Raw genomic sequence first — 17447 nt, 5'->3', positions numbered from 1 at the left:
GACCAAGCTTTTTAATCTGTCAGCGTGTCTGTGTTTTCCAACTATGTACACAGTTTACTTTCAACAGGCTGCTGGTAATAAACTGTGAATGTAGTAGACTGCAGAAGGATTAGTTAGATCTGACAGTCTGCACTTTAACATCACAGCTGCGTAGTATGTCATTTCAACAAAGATCATTCGTCACTTGACGGCAACCTAGTATGCATCTGTTTCAGCTTAACACACTTTTTACCCCAGAACAAGAAAAACTTCAGAAAATGTTTTATTGAAAGTGGCAGCACAGTTTTAGTGTTAACAACAAAAAACTGAACACTTTCATGGCAATAAAACAAACAACAAAACCCCAGCATGAACGGATGTTTTCAGGAGCATGACTTACCGTATTTTGTTTTTAAATGAAAGCTTCTATGGCTGAAAAAAAAACAGCTCTTTATCTCCTCTCTCAAAGCAGTCGCTACAGGTACATTCCAGCTTTTCTCTTGATGATCACTGTGGAAAAACATCTTTTCATTTAACTTTCGAGAGCGATACTATACTCATGTCTACAAACAACAGTAACCAGCAAGCTTGGTTCCTGTTGGCCGTCACTGGCTATATGCGTGAAATATCTTGTCAGACAATGTCACAGTTAGCATCTCAAATAACTGACAGCAAATCTCATATTTCTGAAATTATTATGTTCCTTTTAGAGGGCTGTAAAGAATCTTTTGCATAGAATGATCTTTTGAGTGGCTGTTTATAAAAAAAAAAAAAAAAAAAAAAAAAAAAAATCAATGTGTGCTTTCTGCACCAGTTTTTAATTAAGGCCTTAGGGATTCATCTAAAACTTTATTGTGAACATTTTGCAAGGGAAAAAAATCTTAGTATTCAAGGAGGGAGCTGAGTCACTTATTTCATCATCTAGGTTATGACACCATGTTCAGGATTGTAACTGCAAAGGTCACAGTTGCTTCTGGTGTTTTTTCTGGTATGGTATTGTATTTAACACATAACCAGGGTACAACTAATGTACCCTGGTTATTTTAATAATTTCTCTGAAAATCTTAATGTTTATATGGCATAATAATACAGATGCTTATCATAATGTCTTAGAGCCAAAGGTCAATGTCATCAAATGGCACAATATTTGTAATTTAAAATCATCTTTAAATGGAGGAATAATAGAATAGCAGCCAGTAATATTAAGAGTTTTAAAGGGTAAATTAAAAAAATCATATTAGACTTTAGTTTTAGAGTCAATAACTACAGTCTTGGGAATATTATGGGAGAAATTCTGAGAAAGATTTCCAGGAAATTAGCTGGAAAATAAGGGATACTGGGACAATACAGATTGATGGAAGGAGCCACATAGTTTCAATAAATCATTAGCAAACATACACAATCCTTTGAACTACTTCCTGGTAATGCTGTAGAATCCTCTGAGGTACACAAGTTGTACTAGTGGTTGGGAATCACTAACCTAGATGGTGAAAACATGGCAAAACATGCTTCCTGCTCCTCATACAAAAATACTGTGCATTCTGTGAACACTGACTCCTGTCCCAATACAATGCACTGCTGAAAAAGGCATTTTCTCCTCCATGTTCTCTGACGAGTGTTTCTACTTAAAGTGGAGGAACAAAAAGAGAAACAAAAAAAACATTGGAACATAACAGATGAAACAGCCGAGTCCAAAGAAATGAAGGAAAAACTCAGAAAATGTGGACATAAATTTCCTTGATTCTTCTCTCACTTGTAAAAGAACCATCTTTGCATTTTAAGATAATAAAAAGATCACGCAGTGTTTGAAAAGAAGTACTATAATATGGTACTACCTGGGCACAGATGAAATATTTCTGATCAAATAAATATAAATTGTGATCAAAATATATACTTTTAAGTTTTGGAAAGAGAAGAGGACATTTAGATCACACTGATGTTTTGAGTGACTGAGCGATCCTCTCTTATGCTCTTCTTGTAGGAGCTAGGAGTTATGCTAGGAAAATGTGCAGGTAAATATTATCAACATTTACTCCTTCTTCCTGCCTTTACCCTATTAAGAATTACAATAATGCAGATACACATTGAATAAAGGGCTGGGCTCAGTCACAAACATGTCCACAGTGAGAAGCAGCAACACAGTTTCTAGCATGTTCCAGTTGAGTTTAGGCCATGCCTACTTCCTCTTCCTGCCTCGGCCTCTTCTGCCCCTGCCAGAGGAAGGGCCTGCTCCTGCCGAACCCAGAGCGCCGTCAGATGGGCTGGCTGGGATGTTGATCTGTCCCTCTTGAATTTCGCTGCGAGCCTCTGGTGGAAGATGTTCAATCTGCTGCTGGGTCTCCAGATAAAACATCACGTCTCTCAGCTGTTCCTGCAGTTCTGCTATTGTTCCATCTTTACGATCGTCTATAAAAGAAGCCAACGAGGAACAAACAGTGAACAGGTTAAAGTAGAGCTAAACGTGTTCATTCATTCACTCATATTTATCCAGACAGATGATAACAGTTTTAACTAACTAGCATTTATTGAGTAATGATATTATTTAAAGGCCCAAGCAGTGTCAGTTGCAGGAACCCTGTGTTTATACAGATTTGTTATTACTATTACTCCAACACTGTGCCCTTTACTTTTTTCCTGTTCAACAGTCAGTCTGCTTTACAGGTCTTAGATGTATTAAGTTGTGATCTTACACATCTAGTCATTTGCTAAATCCTCAAATGACACAAATAACCAAATGAGTTATGTGTCACTGAGGGACAGACAGCCATTTATACATATACAGTTTGCTGTGAAGCTCTATAAACTTAAACACTGTTGCAAAGTCAGCTGAAGTCCTCTCAAACACTGTTTGAAATTTTTCACCTGACAAACTTATCATTAAAAACATCAAAAGCTACTTTAAAGCATTGTGGGGGTGGAACTGCTGAGGCATTTACACGAGGCTGAACTCGTAAACACAATGTAAAAGAACAAATGCTTTGCTTGAAATGGACTTGAAACATGCTACTGATTACATGCAACCCCCATTGCTGACCTTGTTGCGAACTTCCATAAACATGTAGAATCGTAAGCATTAGAAAAGCTATACAAAAAGTATGGAAATCTACAGAGATTATAATCATAAGGTCTGAAGCTGACAATCTAAATAATTTCTTCCCTAAGAGCTGATGTGAAATACAATGTTCAGTGTTCTATTTCCTGTGCTGATCAGCAGTATACAACGAGGAAACAAGGGGCGTAAAGTCACAGATCTTGGAGGGAAATTCTCAGCCACACACAAAATAGAAGAAATGGGGGAGAAAAAAAAAGTGCAACCCTCCAACAACCACGTCACATTCCACACATCACTGGAGGTCTGCCTTTCAGCTGTTATTATTAGCAAACATTATCGCTGATGTATTAGTGTTGCCATATATGTCAGCTAATTAATCACAACAAATGAAAGCTGAGACTGGCAAAGGTGATTATCATTATATCATGCTGGCACTGTACCGCAGGCGTTCTGAAGACAGACAAGAAATTGTGACACTTGTGAAAGTGTGACTGGGAGAAAGGATACTCCTTCTTAATACCCTGCTTAGCCGACTGCCACCCCAAAACGACTTCTGGTGTTTTCATACAGACAAGCTGGTTGGTATATTATTGATCCCATTCAGCTGTCCTAAGTCAACTCCACAGTCTTGGATTTTACCAGTCTTGGACGTGATACTAATATTTGATTAGAATGCTGTCACACTTATGTCACTGTGGATTAAGTTTTTCCGTTCCTAACCCAGATTACTGATTTCTGCATATCCACCACCTACATATCAGCTGCTAATAAATGAAGCTGCACCACAATTACTCTAAACAAAGAAAAGACTGCTATACCTCTGCCAAGAACAGATCACTGTGTTAACATAATCAGTGGCTGCACTGTTTGCAAAAACCTGAAAGAGCAGTTCAGTTACTAAAGTTTACAGAACATAAGAAGTAGGGGTGCAACGATACTCGTATCGATATTGAACCGTTCGATACAGTGCTTTCGGTTCGGTACGCATATGTATCGAACAATACAAAATTTTTAATTTATTTTATCAACTTTCCTTCTGACGATGCTGTCTGTGTTGAGCGCTCAGTGGATCTGTGCTCGACAGTGCAGCTTAGGCGGAGTAGTCAAACGCAGATTCACTGAGCGCAGGGGAAGCTAGCGAGACAGAAGTTAAGCTCGTTGCAACATGGCAAATTGAACCTCCCCCACCCTCATTCAGATCTGGCGTTTGGAACTATTTTGGTTTTCATGTGACGTATGACCCTGAAGGTAAGCGAGTCATGGACTAAAGTAAAACAGTATGTTGGATGTGCCACGCAATGCTCAATTACATTGGTGGGAACTAGTGCGTTAGCGCAGTTAGCTCGTTAATGTGTTGGCCGTCCAGCCCCACGCACGGGGCGATCCGCGGTAGCTCGTTAACGGAGATTTGCCGTGTTGTGGCGTTAATGTCATTTCAACGAGATTAACGCTGACAGCACTAGTGGGAACACAACGAATATGACTGCACATTTACTCCGACAACATCCTAGTGCAAAGACAAGTGGAAGCAGACAAAAACAACAAGCACGCATGCTACAAACTTTACCCGAGTCATTTAGACAGCCGTTAGCACATGATTCTCCTTATGGGGACCTGATATGTTTAATATGCTGCTGAGAATATAGCCCAGAAGAAGCGTATAGTATAGCTTTTATTTTGGAAAGAGCCATTTCTCTGTAATAAACTCTCTTTTCCAAAGATGAGTGATTTCTCGATCAGAGATATTTTTTTTATTACTTTGTTGTTTCAGCAACATTAAATTTAAAAACTGTACTTTTGCGTTAAAATATATATTTATAATTTTAATAAATGACAAATTAAAAAGGCATGAACCTTATTGTGTATCGAAAAAATATCGAACCGTGACACCAAAGCATTGAACCGAACCGAACCGTGAATTTTGTGTATCATTGCACCCCTAATAAGAAGATGCCATTTCTGGGTCAGCTCTGAAGAAAAAGAAATCTCATTTAGCTTTCAAAATAATTTAAAACAAAGCAACAGAAACAGCTTGTCTATAAAATGCTGCTTTAGCTCGATTCATATAACACAAAGAGCTTGCAAAGTAAATTCAACATAACATGGTGAACTTGTATGATCAGATCATCATCTGTCAGTACATGTCAGTGAAATATGAGCAGGAGGTAGGGCTGTTCGATATAACGATATATATCGGATGATGATATAAAAACGTCTATCGTTTCATTTTACGCTATCGTTTGTTTCGTGGTGTCGCAAAATAAACTGTTCATGGCAATATTTTTTCATCGTTTTGATGGTCACTGTAGTGGCTATATTAATTTCTTAAAGTTCTCTCTTTCTCTTATATTTAATATAAACACACTACAGACGGACAAGCCCCTGTTTTTATGCGTTGTGGTTAGCAACAACGACGGTAACAGCATCGCGTGTCCGCTTGTTTATGTTCCACATAAACCTTTCACAATAAAGCTCACGATTCTGTTGAGACTTTTCAAAATAAACTGAATCACGTGAAAGAGCAAATTATTTACGGATGAGGATTAAAAAAGAGCCGCCATGTGCTAAAAAATTAACCATAGACTCAAATGTTAGAACAGGCTTTTCCCCGCAGTACACCTATCTATAAATACTCACAAAGAAAACTGCGGCCGTTACAACTTATGTCTAAAAATGTATCGTTTCATGCATCAGTTAAAACACTCAACTCCAGCTACATGACGCGCAGCTGGAAACACTTCCCGCAAGACGAGCTGCCCGAGATTCACAGAATTTACAGAAAATGTTACATTCTTATATCGGGATATCAGATTTTGGTCATATCGCACAGCCTTTTCAGGAGGACTGTGATCACCTCAATTCGAGCCCAGTCAGTTCTAACAGGAAAGAACATGTATGTCTGTGGTTCAGGAGGCAGAGCAGGTTATTAACTATAGCTTTGTGGTTCACCCCCCAGTCAGCATTCCAAAGTATTTCAAAGCATCCCCGGGCAAGAGGCTGAACCTTGAGCTTACCCCCAAATACATCCTTTGGAGTCTGAGTGTCTATGAGTATGCTTAGGTGAATTGAAAAAACAAACAAACAACCAAACCAGCCAGGCACAGGCGCGCGCACACACACACACACACACACACACACACACACACACACACACACACACACAAAAATGGGTGTGTGACATTGGGTAAATGAAGCTTGTAGTAAAAAGTGCCTGAAGTAGCAAACTGCTATGCAAGTCCAGTCCATTTAGAATATAACATTCTGTGAAAGAGTCAAAACTGACATTTTTACTATATTTTTTTTCTACATTAACACACAGCACATGCCCAGGAGGATATTTGTTTAAATAATCTTGATCCTCACAACTGTGTGTGCCAGGAAAAATACAGGTATGGTGAAACTGTAAACCTAAAATTTCCATTCAAACCTCTGACCTGATACTTAACTTGCCTCAGGCAAAACAGTGATGAAAGCCGCCTTGTGTTGAGTCCAGAGCAAATGGTGCTCTGATAGTAATACACTACAAAGTAGGTGTCAGTAAATGCTTTACACTGCAGATTTTAATCATAAGTAAAGAAGATTTTAATAATCTGAAAATATAGACTGAAGCTGGTTTGAAAGCAGAGAGACTGCTTACAAAATTTATGAATCTCCTAAGTGTTTGACTCTGTCCATCTATATTAAAAACACTTCTTTGGTGTATGTGGTTCCTGTCTGCTTGCAGAATGACTGTACTCAGCCGCAGGCTAAGCAATTTGTTAATGATTTGCAAATATTTCTGTGCAAAGAGGAACTAGTTTCTCACTACAGCCCTGAAATAAAAATAACCCATGCTGTTTCATAGTCAAAGGTCCTTTTTTCATTTTGAGTATTTACATATTCTAAGCAACCAGCAGCCAATCATTGGGAACGGTCCTGTTACTCATTCTTCTCCACCAACCCGTTGCTCTAGATTCGCAACTACTTTCATCAGTTTCTGTTTAAAGCAATAGGTGATGCAATAGTGAACTAGCAGGCTTGAAGTTAAAATATCTAAAAGAATCCTTTCTGTACTCTGGCCACCAGTGTTGTACCAATTGCCTTTACCTCATGCATTTGGAGCATATACACACTAAAATTAAAAATATACAAATGAAAACTAACAAGAAGTGTACAAAGAATTCAGGTTCACATTTATTTGTAGCCGGTGCTATTTAATGCCAATTAAAGAAAATCTTGAAAAAGTCTAAATTAAATTCTTCTATCAGCATGTGTAAACATGCTGTGCCAAATTGAACATGCTACACTTCCCTGTTGGTATATGTTACTCTGAACATAGGGTATCACAACGGTTTTAAAAATAAAAAATACAAATCACACATTAATCATGGAAATATTGCACTGCATTGTTCACTCTGAGGCTTCTTTCATTTGTGAATTTGGCAGGCTGACAAAATAATACGTCCAGCACTTGAAGCGTTTTTGTTTTTTCCTCTCAGTTGAAGCATCAACATCCTCAGAAGTTCCATTTTTTGCTGTGCTTCGACAACTTGATATCACCACTGTGATAAAACTGTTTATACCAGCATGCTACAGTTTTCAACCCACTGAGTTAATACAGAGCATCAATATTGAGTACTACTACATGACTTATTGGTCTCTCTTTACATACCGCTTTCTTTTGCTTTGCGTTCCTCCTCTGACAGCTGTACCTGCAGCTGTGCCTGATTGGCTCTCAGACAGCGGTTCATCTCCTGCTCCTCCGTCAGCTCTTGGCTCAGCTTCACCACTCGACTGTTCAACTGAGTGCATCTGAAAGTAGAAATGCAGCAGTGCTGCATGTTGTCAGGTTCCATACAAAAACAAGCCCTATAGATTATTTGGTCTAAAGTCTGGGTGTCTGATTGGGTTTAACTAAACTAAGAAGTTGTAATGTAAATAAAGCTTTTAACAGCAGAAACTTTGGCTTGTTATAGCAGGAAAAGCAATGTTACTATCAATTTGAGCCTGCATCATAGAAGTGACACACCCAATACCTGGTTGACCATGCAGCAACAAAGATTTACTGCTCCACTGCACATTTTGCAAGCCACAATGACAACTCTTCAAATAAGGCATTTAATCCTGTTTCCTCTGTAGTTCCAGTTATTTAAAAAAAAAAAAAAAAAAAAAGCACAAAAATGGGATCTGAGTAAGTGCTTGTTAGGGCACTTTCAGCTGTCAAACAATCGTTTGCTAAGGAAATGAGGAATTTTCCCACCTCAAGACTACATATTGAGAGCCTTGGTTGAATTGTTTTATGTGCTGTGGGGATATAACTTTATCTCCTCCACTAAATAATTTTTAGAGTTTTAGTTTGCGTTATACACTCAAGTCTATAGTGCAACCACACTGTCCAATTGGTTCATAAAAAAAGAGCACAGATACCAACAACTACTGGGACCACTGAACACACAATATAAAAAAGTAACCGAACACCTACTTTTTCTCTATGCTCTGTTTGTCTTTGCTCATTTCTCCTAACCGTCGCTCTAGGTTATCACAGCGCTCCAATGTCTCCTTAAATTTCGCTTTCATGTTGTTTATCTGAAATATGTACAAAAAGATAGAGGTTAGAAAAAGGCAGCTGGGACAAAGGACCTGTGTTTTGCATTTCCACAAGAGGGCAATAGATAAATCGAGATGGACAGGCACTAGTCAAGAGGACTAAGCCGGGACTGGGGTCCTATACTACTGCACATGTGCTGCTTAGCAAACCAATCCACTCTAAACTGCTAAGAAATGTACATTTTATAAGTGAATAAGTAGCTGTAAGTGATAAGTTATATTAGTGTCTGTGGCGATTGTTCATTGTATTTGGGGCAGCTAGTGAGTCCTTTGCTCTCAACAGTTCTCCCATGAGTAGATATAAGCCAATACTGTTCAAGATGTTGTCAGCAAGAGAACATGATGAAACACAGTCTAACTTACAAGTGTTTACCTTTGTGTTTGCTATGAATTGTTCATTTGTGATTATTAGTTCAGATGTTGTATAAAGTACTTTGAGTGCTCCAGGAGAGTAGAAAAGCGCTAAATAAGAATCAGTCCATTTACCATACCATCCATGTGTATCAGTAAATCGAGTGGAATCTAGAGCTCGACTTCTATGCCTCAGTTTGGTTCTTCTAAACTTTACAGCCTGATATAAGTCAATATTCATTAAGGGATTGCAAAACTTGTGTTGCATTTGTCCACAAGTACCTCTTCAGCTGTCTCCTTCTCCAGATGAACAATCTTATTCTCCCAGTAAATTCTTTGAGACTCGAGCTGACTTGTCAGCAGGTATGAGTACTGCAGACAGAGAGAACTCATTTAGAACATTTTGATGTCGATTGCCGTTACAAAACAACAACAGCAGATGCTCACCTCTAGCTGGAGTGCATCAATTTTCTCTGCCTGGCAGGTGTCTCCCTCACACTCATACTGCACCATCTTCCCGTCAGTCTTACTGGCCACAAGCCGATGTACATAGTTATCTACAATACCAGCAATAGCCTTAGTCAGGTATTATACTTTCCAAAACACATTTCAAAAGACATCAAATAAAATCATTACAGACTATTCTGTCATTTTTACACTTTGCCTTCTTGTTTTTGGCTTCACTGTCTCTCTAGTTACTACAGGGCAGAACTGTTTGCTATCAGGACTTCATAAAAGCTGATAATGAGTCTGGCTCCAACTTATTTAGGTATTCTTCTGCCCCCTATGGGGAGAAAACTGATTATAGCAGCAAATTATTCTGGTAATTTACAGCCACCCTCCTTAAACAGAAACCATTCTGCTCATTTTCAGCTTCATACTTTTTGTTTTTGGAGTCTACCAACAACTTTGCCTGGTTTGCGGTTCAAAATAATCTTTGTATAACTTTGTATAAAGTGTTTTATCTCTTCTCCCTTAAAACCAGCTTTCTGGTGATAGGTTTGCCCTTGTAAACAGAAGTTTCGAAGATATAGCACATGAGGTTAGACTTCTGTGACTGAGATGGCCATATTAGAGCTATTCTTTCTCTATAACATAGACAGAAAGAACATACATTTAGCAACTGAAAAGCAGTCTGAAGGCCGAGCCCAATATTGAACTCCAGTACAGTATATGAGCATCAACTGCTGTAACAGTATAAGTACAACAGAAAATAAGAAAAAGCAGAACATGCATCATTTTAACAGCAGCATGCACAAAATCCAGTACCTCCTGCGTAGTCCCAGACTCGGTGATTGGTGAGCTGCATAGCGTAGGTATGCTGTGTTTCTTCAAAGTGCTTGTAGGCATGGCGGCTAACGTAGCGACCACATCCAATATGACCGCAGATCAAGCATATCCACAGATTCTATGAAGAAAGATTCAATGAGGGACAAAAAAAAAGAAGGTTAAAAGCAAAAAGCAAGAAGATCAAGTGATTATCTTCTATTACACCACTGTGGGAGAGTGAAACCGCTTACCTCCTGCACTCCACATTCAAAGCATTTGTTCTCTTCAACTGGTTCTGGTGTTTGACAGTACCTACATACAGGACACCTGAAAACAACACACATTCGGCTTTGTCACAAACATGCAGTTGTCTTTTGTAAATCAGGAGAATGCATGTAAAGAGCAGGACAAAAACAACACATGGCACAAAATGACAAAGCCTGGAGAAATATCCAGTGGAGTGAATATCAGGTGAATGCATTTAAACTACATCAGAGAAACTATCACACATGATTGACTTAAAGCTGGCAGATAAGAACAGATCTTTTCACATACTTTGTTAAAGTAAGTCAGAAATAGGTTTTATTGTCTAATATCAAGTGTTTTAAATTGAGTAAGCAAAAATTAGCTAACTACCAAGTTGAAACTGATGTAGTAAATACAGGGGAACTTGTATGTGCATTCAACTCACGAGGCATCTTCCCAGCGCTGGAGACACTGGCTGTGAAAGCTGTGGTTGCACAGAGTGGTGAGGATGCCATTAACAGACTCGTCCATTCTCTCCAGGCACACAGTGCACTTGGGCAACTCAGTCAGCTCCATCACTGGAAGACTGGCTCCCTGAGGAGACGGAGCAGGAAGGAAAGAACGGAAGAAAGGAGGTTGATGATAAGAGACAAGAAATCACTTTAAAAAAATTCTGGGTTTTAATACTGAAACAACAGAGAAGGACTGATTTAAACGGACTTATATTCGTTCTGGCTGCACACAATGTAAAGGGTGTAAACAGCAAACACCAATAGGTGAGATGATATAATGTTATTTTTGTGCCTCTATTCTGAGTGCATGTAAAAAAAAATTGCAAGCGCAAATGTTGCATTTTGAGGAGAAAATGATTTTGAGGGAAGAAAAGTTTAATTTGAGCGAACAAAATTCATTGCTGCATGCAAGAAATGTATTTCAGTGTTTGCCATTATCCATATACACACACAATAACGGCCCCTCTCGCTCAGTTGTTGATATTTGCTCTTGCTCAGATCTCTGCTCTGTGTGCTGACCGACATCTGTGGACCTGCTCTCAGTGTGTCGTTCCCGCTCTCAACATCCCTGCTTCCTGCACGCTCAATTCTTTCTGTAAGCCGTTACAAGTGTGCCACAAAACCAACCAATCACAGACTTGGATACAAAAATTCTGACTGGAGACCAAAAGAGCCAATCAGCTTTCTAGCCACTGCATTCCGAACACACGGTCCAGAATGTAGCTAAATCCATTTTCGGTTAGTATGTTTAATTATTATATTTTAAAATATATAATTTTTATTTATTTATTTATTTTTTTTGCTGGTTTTAATCTAGTTTAAACTAAATCACTCCACTAGATTTAGCTACATTCTGGACCGTGTTTCCGGAATGCAGTGGCTAATGCACAGAGCAGATATGTTGAGAGGAAAAGCGACCCACTGAGAGCAGGTCCACAGATGTCTGTCAGCACACAAAGCAGAGACCTGAGCAAATCCAACAACTGAGCAAGAGGGACTGTTATTGTGTGAGTGTATATGGATAAGAGCAAACACTGAAATACTTTTCTTCACTCAAAATTATTTTCTCCTCAAAATGCAACATTTGCGCTTGCAATTTTTATTTTTAACATGTGCTCAGAATAGAGGCACAAAAATAACACCATAAGATGACAAAAGCACCTTTATTAAAGCAGAATGAGTAATATAAAATGCCAAAAAGGGGTTATATTTAAATGCAGTTCTTAGAAACTGTTGCAGTTTAGAGGAAAAAAAAAATCAGTATAAGTTATGGTCAATGTGATATTAAAACATTTTTGGCACACTGCCTGCTGTAAACCAGCTGTTTCATACCAGACACCACTGACAAAAAAAGTAAGTAATTGTAAAGCAATTCTATCTCCCAAAACACAGGATCTAATTAAAAAACACAAAGCAAACCAAACCAAGTTTTTGTTAATGGACTCTGTTGACTATTTAAAAAAAAAAAAGAAAAAAAAAAAAAGAGTGACTTGTTTCCACAAATCACCAAACGTTTTTGTTTTTGTTCCCACCAATGCACTTGTAACATTAACTAACGTGTATCTCTAATATTCTCAGATAAATATCCTCTAATAACTTCACAAACACCACCCACCTGCTGCAGACTGAATAATGTGTAAAAGCTAAAAACCAAAAATCACTCACTTCTTCAGACTTGATGACCTCTGCTCGCTCCACATAGACCAGCTGGCACACTGCTTCCTCTATAGAGTTGAACTGGCGGCCATTGCATGCTGTGTAAAAACTGTCTGCGTCTGCCTACAAATAAGAGAGCCGGAAACGTATTGTATTTGGAACAGTTATATACAGTTAATTGTATTAAAGCAGCAGTTAATACTCTGTCATCTCTAAGCATGAAGCTCTCAGAACTCTGAATTGATCAAAATCCCAAGGTCTATTGCCAAAAAACTGCGAGAATAAAATAAAACTGTAAAAATCAATATTACTATAGTTGAGAAACAAAACTAAAACATTTTGCAATATGGCAGCATTTGTTTATGTTACAGAGAGGCTGAAAACCCTGAACTGCCTAAACCTCACATCAAGTACCAACAATTATTACTATTCATTGAATTTTTTGATGCAGGCTTACAAAAACATAAACCAACATCCTTCAAACTTCACTTGCGGAGGGAAAAGTGAAGGAGATGATACCTGTGTGCAGAATTTAATGAGAACCATGTATTGGTTAGGGGTAGAGTCCCGTATGATCTTCATGTGCTCCATGACATCATTAAAAGGAGCCATGAGCTTCATAAGGTCATGGCTGGTCATGGTCGCTGGGACGGTGATGATGCACACCATAGCGCTGCGCCTGACATCTTCAGTCAGTGATGTCATTTTGCTGCAATAAAGAGCAGGGAAAAACAAGAAAACAAGAATTGTGACTAAAACGTCAATGTTAGCTTGAAATGGTGGAAGTGAAATTGTATCATTACATGCAGTTTGAGGTGGACTCTGGAGTTCGATAAAGAAAGCATCAGACTTTTATCAGCTGCAATTTAGCCGACAATGATCTGATAAAAAGTGCCCAAATACAGATCCCTATTGTTCACCTCATCACATCTGTCATAAACACACCAGATGAGACTCACTTGGTCTTGTAGAGGTGCATGATACCGTGAATGATCTCCACTGACGGGTTCCCGCTGAAGAAAGAGATCTGGTCCGGGAGCTGCTTGGAGGGTGAGTCCGGAGCTGTGCCTGTCGTAAACCTATCCTCTGCACCCTCCTGACTGTCTACACCAGTCTTTGCATCCTGAATTTCACTGTTCCGCTCCTCACGTCCACCTGTGTCTGGAAGAGAAATTCAGCAATTTAGATTATATATATTTTTAATGTGTATGAACAGACAAAACCAACTTACTTTCATTCCTGCTTACAAGAATTAAAAAACAGGTAGAATAGACATGCAGGCCTATTCTACGCCTAAATACGCCAAATGTTCTAATTATTTAAAATGGCTTTAAAATTCGTTGCTTCCTCAGCTCACATCTCTCGGAAGGAATGAAGTAAGATGTGAGTAGAGGCGAAAAGAGAAACTGAGGCTCTACAAACTAAGAAATGAGAGGACAAGAAAGAGGATGAATATGTATAAATGGCACATTTTATTTATGGAGGCCAAAGGTGACTTAAATTACTTTGAACATGTCATGGTTGTTGGTGCCAGAAGGACTGGTATGAGTATTTTAGAAACTGATAATCTACTGGGATTTTCCAGCACATCCATCTCCACAGGCTACAATTCAGACAGACTGACCAAAGCCAAACAGTTAGGTGGATGTGAAAAATGTTGTCTGCTCTGATGAGTCTAGTTTTCTTCTGCAAAATCTGGCTGGTAAGGTGAGAATTTCAGGCAAAAAACATGAAAGTATGGATCCTGGCTTGCATCAATGGTTCAGACTGGTGGCAGAATAATACTGTGGGGGACAGTTTCTCGGGACATTTAGAGTCAAGAGCCTCTCAGTATCAACTGATCATCGTTTTAACACCACAGCTGCTGATCTGAGTATTGCTGCTGACTATTTTCGATCCTCTGATGGCTGCTTCCAGCAGGGAGAATGACCTTCACAGACACCACATCTCAATCCAATAAAACAGCGGTCCCCAACCCCGGGGCCACCAGTCCGTGAGTCATTTGGTACTGGGCCGCGAGAGTTGCGGCTCTGCTGTGAAATTTATGGTTTTCAGGGTTTTTATCGTTACCTTGGTTTCCCTGGGTCTTTTCCCGTGTTGTAGTTGTGTGTCTTATTTTGAAAGAAATATTTCTGCATTACCATAGTGACCAAAGAGCATTAAGGGGCAGAGAGGAGGATGTTACTCTCAATGTTGTTGGCGCATTTCAGGAGGACACTGCTAATAAAGTTACACAATTACACAGTGAATCTGCATTTATTATTATATTTATAAAATACCACAGTTTTTGTCTTGGTCGTATCATTTTATTTTGTTGTATTTATCCGCGACACCTTAAAGGCCGGTCCGTAAAAATATTTTCTGACATTAAACCGGTCCGTGGCACAAAAAAGGATGGGGACCGCTGCAATACAATATATTTGGGATGTTGTGGAATGGGAGATATGTGTCACGAATGCGTAGCTAGCAAATCAATAGATTATAGACCAAAAACTGAGTAACATTTCCAGCACCTTGTTAGCCCTGTGCAATGAAGAATTAAGGCATGTCTGGATGCAAAAGGGGCCTGACATAGTAGGTGTAAACCTAACAAAATAGCCAGAAAGTATTGTGTGTTTTATACATGATACACAGTCACCTGATGACCACATATGGAAAAGATAGTGTATTTTACTGGTGTCAGTATTTTACACTTTCATTTTCTTCCCTGTTATTTCTCACCTGCCTGGCTTTTCAGAAATATTATTTACTAACCATACAAACGTTGACATTAATAGTTATTAAGATGCTGAATTAGGTTCAGTGTGATAAAAACACTAAAGTCTTGCACTCAGAGCTGACCTTTTATGCTTTTCATATTTTATGTCATATATAGGTACACTTAAACATCAGGAAAATTCTTACTTGGGCTGGGCTCAAAGGTCTCTATCACCATGTCCCCCATGGCTCTGCTGCCGATGTGCTGGTGCAGCACAGCTGATCTTTCCAGGTCGGTTTTTCCACTCAGACTGTGTTTGGCTAAACCCAGAGCTTTCTCCTGCAGCTCCTCCTCTGACATGCCTTCAACTGCACACGAGAGGAACAGAGTCAGGCATTAGCTATAATGAAGCAATTCGTTAGTTTGAAATTACCTTGTGAAAACAGTAAAACGACTAACAGTGGACAATTGGGTCTTCACGCCTATTGTTGGTTAGCTGTTTAACTTTCAGCAGATATTTGAAAATTAAGAGAATAAAACTCACCAGCGCAGTACTGGAAACCTTGTGGAAAAGGTGACTGGTCGGCTAACTCCAGACGAATAACGACCAGCGACACACTCATGTGTTATAACTGGGGATGCCACTTAACACAGAACAAAACAAGCCGCTGACAGCTGAGCTAAAAGAGCTAGCACGTAGAGCTAGCTGGATGACTGGCAAGATATTCAGTTCGTGTCTAATTACAGTAAGCAGACAAATACAGCAGAAGCAAAGAGCTTTCAGTTTAGCTTCAAAACTTTCATTTTATGCACAGTTTTTTTTCTTTCTTTTCCGCGCATAAAAACACAAATCAGATTTGTTTTGAATACTAATACAAGCTAGCTGTGTCGAACCACTTCCCCTTCTTCTTCGTCTTCTTCAGCTTTTTCTTCTTTAATTTGAGTAAGGCAGAGTAGACGCTACAGCGGTGTATTACTGCCCTCTGCTGTTTGTTTTTTTTTTAAAAAAAATTCTTGTTCCCTTTTCCCCTGTGGTGTGACAGAAAAAGATACTAAGAACAGATGGAGGCAGATTATTTTGCTGAGGCGACCCCTAAAGAGAGCAGCCAAAAGAAGAAAAAGATGATGGTGACTACTTTAACAGGAAAAGGTGTTTTTCCTTGTATTGCAAGGCAAAATGTCCCACATTATTTCTCCCTTTGTCGTAGCACATTGACATTTTTATGACTGACTCACTCATGACTGAAGTGCATTCTCATTATAGAGCAGTCTCTTTTATTTCCTTACAAGAAACCTTTGACAAGTAGACACATATGCTGGTCTTCAGATAAAACCTGCCTCAGAACCTCTTTAGAGACTTCTGAATAATATATATGCCCGCCAAAATATGAATATTCAATTTTACCTTGAAATGTTCTTAATATCTTCCACCAACCAAAAGGCCCCCAAAATTTCCATCATCTTCATTTTAAATACTGATAGCTGACATGGAGTTCAAATGCCACGTTCTCTGTCTCCACACTCTCGGATGTTCATCATCATCTTATTTTGGCTGCTCCCTCTAAGGTGTCACCACAGTGGGTTTTCTACCTTCTCTCCAGTTTTGTTCATCATCTTGTGTCAACTTTTCTATTACACTCTCCATCCTGGGTTTGAGGTCCTTTGTATGAGTGGTTCTTATAATTTGTTTAAAAATTCTTTTCTGTTCCCAGCATTTCATCCAATCTTACTGTTGCCTGTGTGTATAGGAGAACTTCATGATTTGGGTTTAATCACCATGAACTGACTAACTAAATAACATCAATTCTCTGTACTTGTATTTTGAGCTTATTTCCAAAGTTTCAGTTCATTGTGTCTGAAACAAGCTGGTGTAGCTTCCCTCCTTTTAAAGCTAACTTCTTCTGGTTGGCTGGTCCTGTTAAACAGCATCTGTGGAGATATCTGTAGGACTACAATTTAGAAAAGTTGTCCAAATCTAAAGCAGACTTTTCCTTTTCCTAGTGTTGATAATAACAAAAACATAAAATACAGCAAAATCCTCACATTTACCTTGTTTTATTTAAAAAAAGCTTTGACATTCCAGTGTTTCTGTTTTCCA

General features: G+C 38.9%; 1 protein-coding gene across 1 annotated transcript; it reads right to left on the bottom strand.

Annotated features, from left to right (window-relative positions):
• Window positions 1-1231: 1231 nt before the first annotated feature.
• Window positions 1232-16259, bottom strand: brap (BRCA1 associated protein). The gene is made up of 13 exons (XM_085358543.1): window positions 15894-16259; window positions 15556-15717; window positions 13611-13812; window positions 13171-13360; window positions 12661-12774; window positions 10929-11077; window positions 10489-10564; window positions 10238-10376; window positions 9416-9525; window positions 9251-9340; window positions 8493-8596; window positions 7683-7822; window positions 1232-2385 (listed from the first exon to the last, which is right to left on the bottom strand). The coding sequence occupies exons 1-13, from the start codon at window positions 15970-15972 to the stop codon at window positions 2156-2158; spliced, it is 1785 nt and encodes a 594-aa protein (XP_085214669.1). The 5' UTR covers window positions 15973-16259; the 3' UTR covers window positions 1232-2155.
• Between the last annotated feature and the right edge of the window lie 1188 nt (window positions 16260-17447).

The sequence above is a fragment of the Diplotaxodon limnothrissa genome, linkage group LG7 (genome assembly GCF_057381915.1).
Source record: "Diplotaxodon limnothrissa isolate DT_005_m linkage group LG7, D_limnothrissa_male_GT1.1, whole genome shotgun sequence".
NCBI lineage: Eukaryota > Metazoa > Chordata > Actinopteri > Cichliformes > Cichlidae > Diplotaxodon > Diplotaxodon limnothrissa.
The sequence above is the reverse complement of the archived record's forward strand: the minus strand, read 5'-3'. Positions and strand labels throughout refer to the sequence as shown.

Coding starts and splice junctions, on each gene's coding strand:
- brap (XM_085358543.1), bottom strand. CDS start 15,972: ATGAGTGTGTCGCTGGTCGTTATTCGTCTGGAGTTAGCCGACCAGTCA. Junction 8,597..9,250: donor AGAAGGAGACAGCTGAAGAG/GTACTTGTGGAC, acceptor TACATATTTCAG/ATAAACAACATGAAAGCGAA. Junction 2,386..7,682: donor ACGCAAAGCAAAAGAAAGCG/GTATGTAAAGAG, acceptor CTTCTTTTATAG/ACGATCGTAAAGATGGAACA.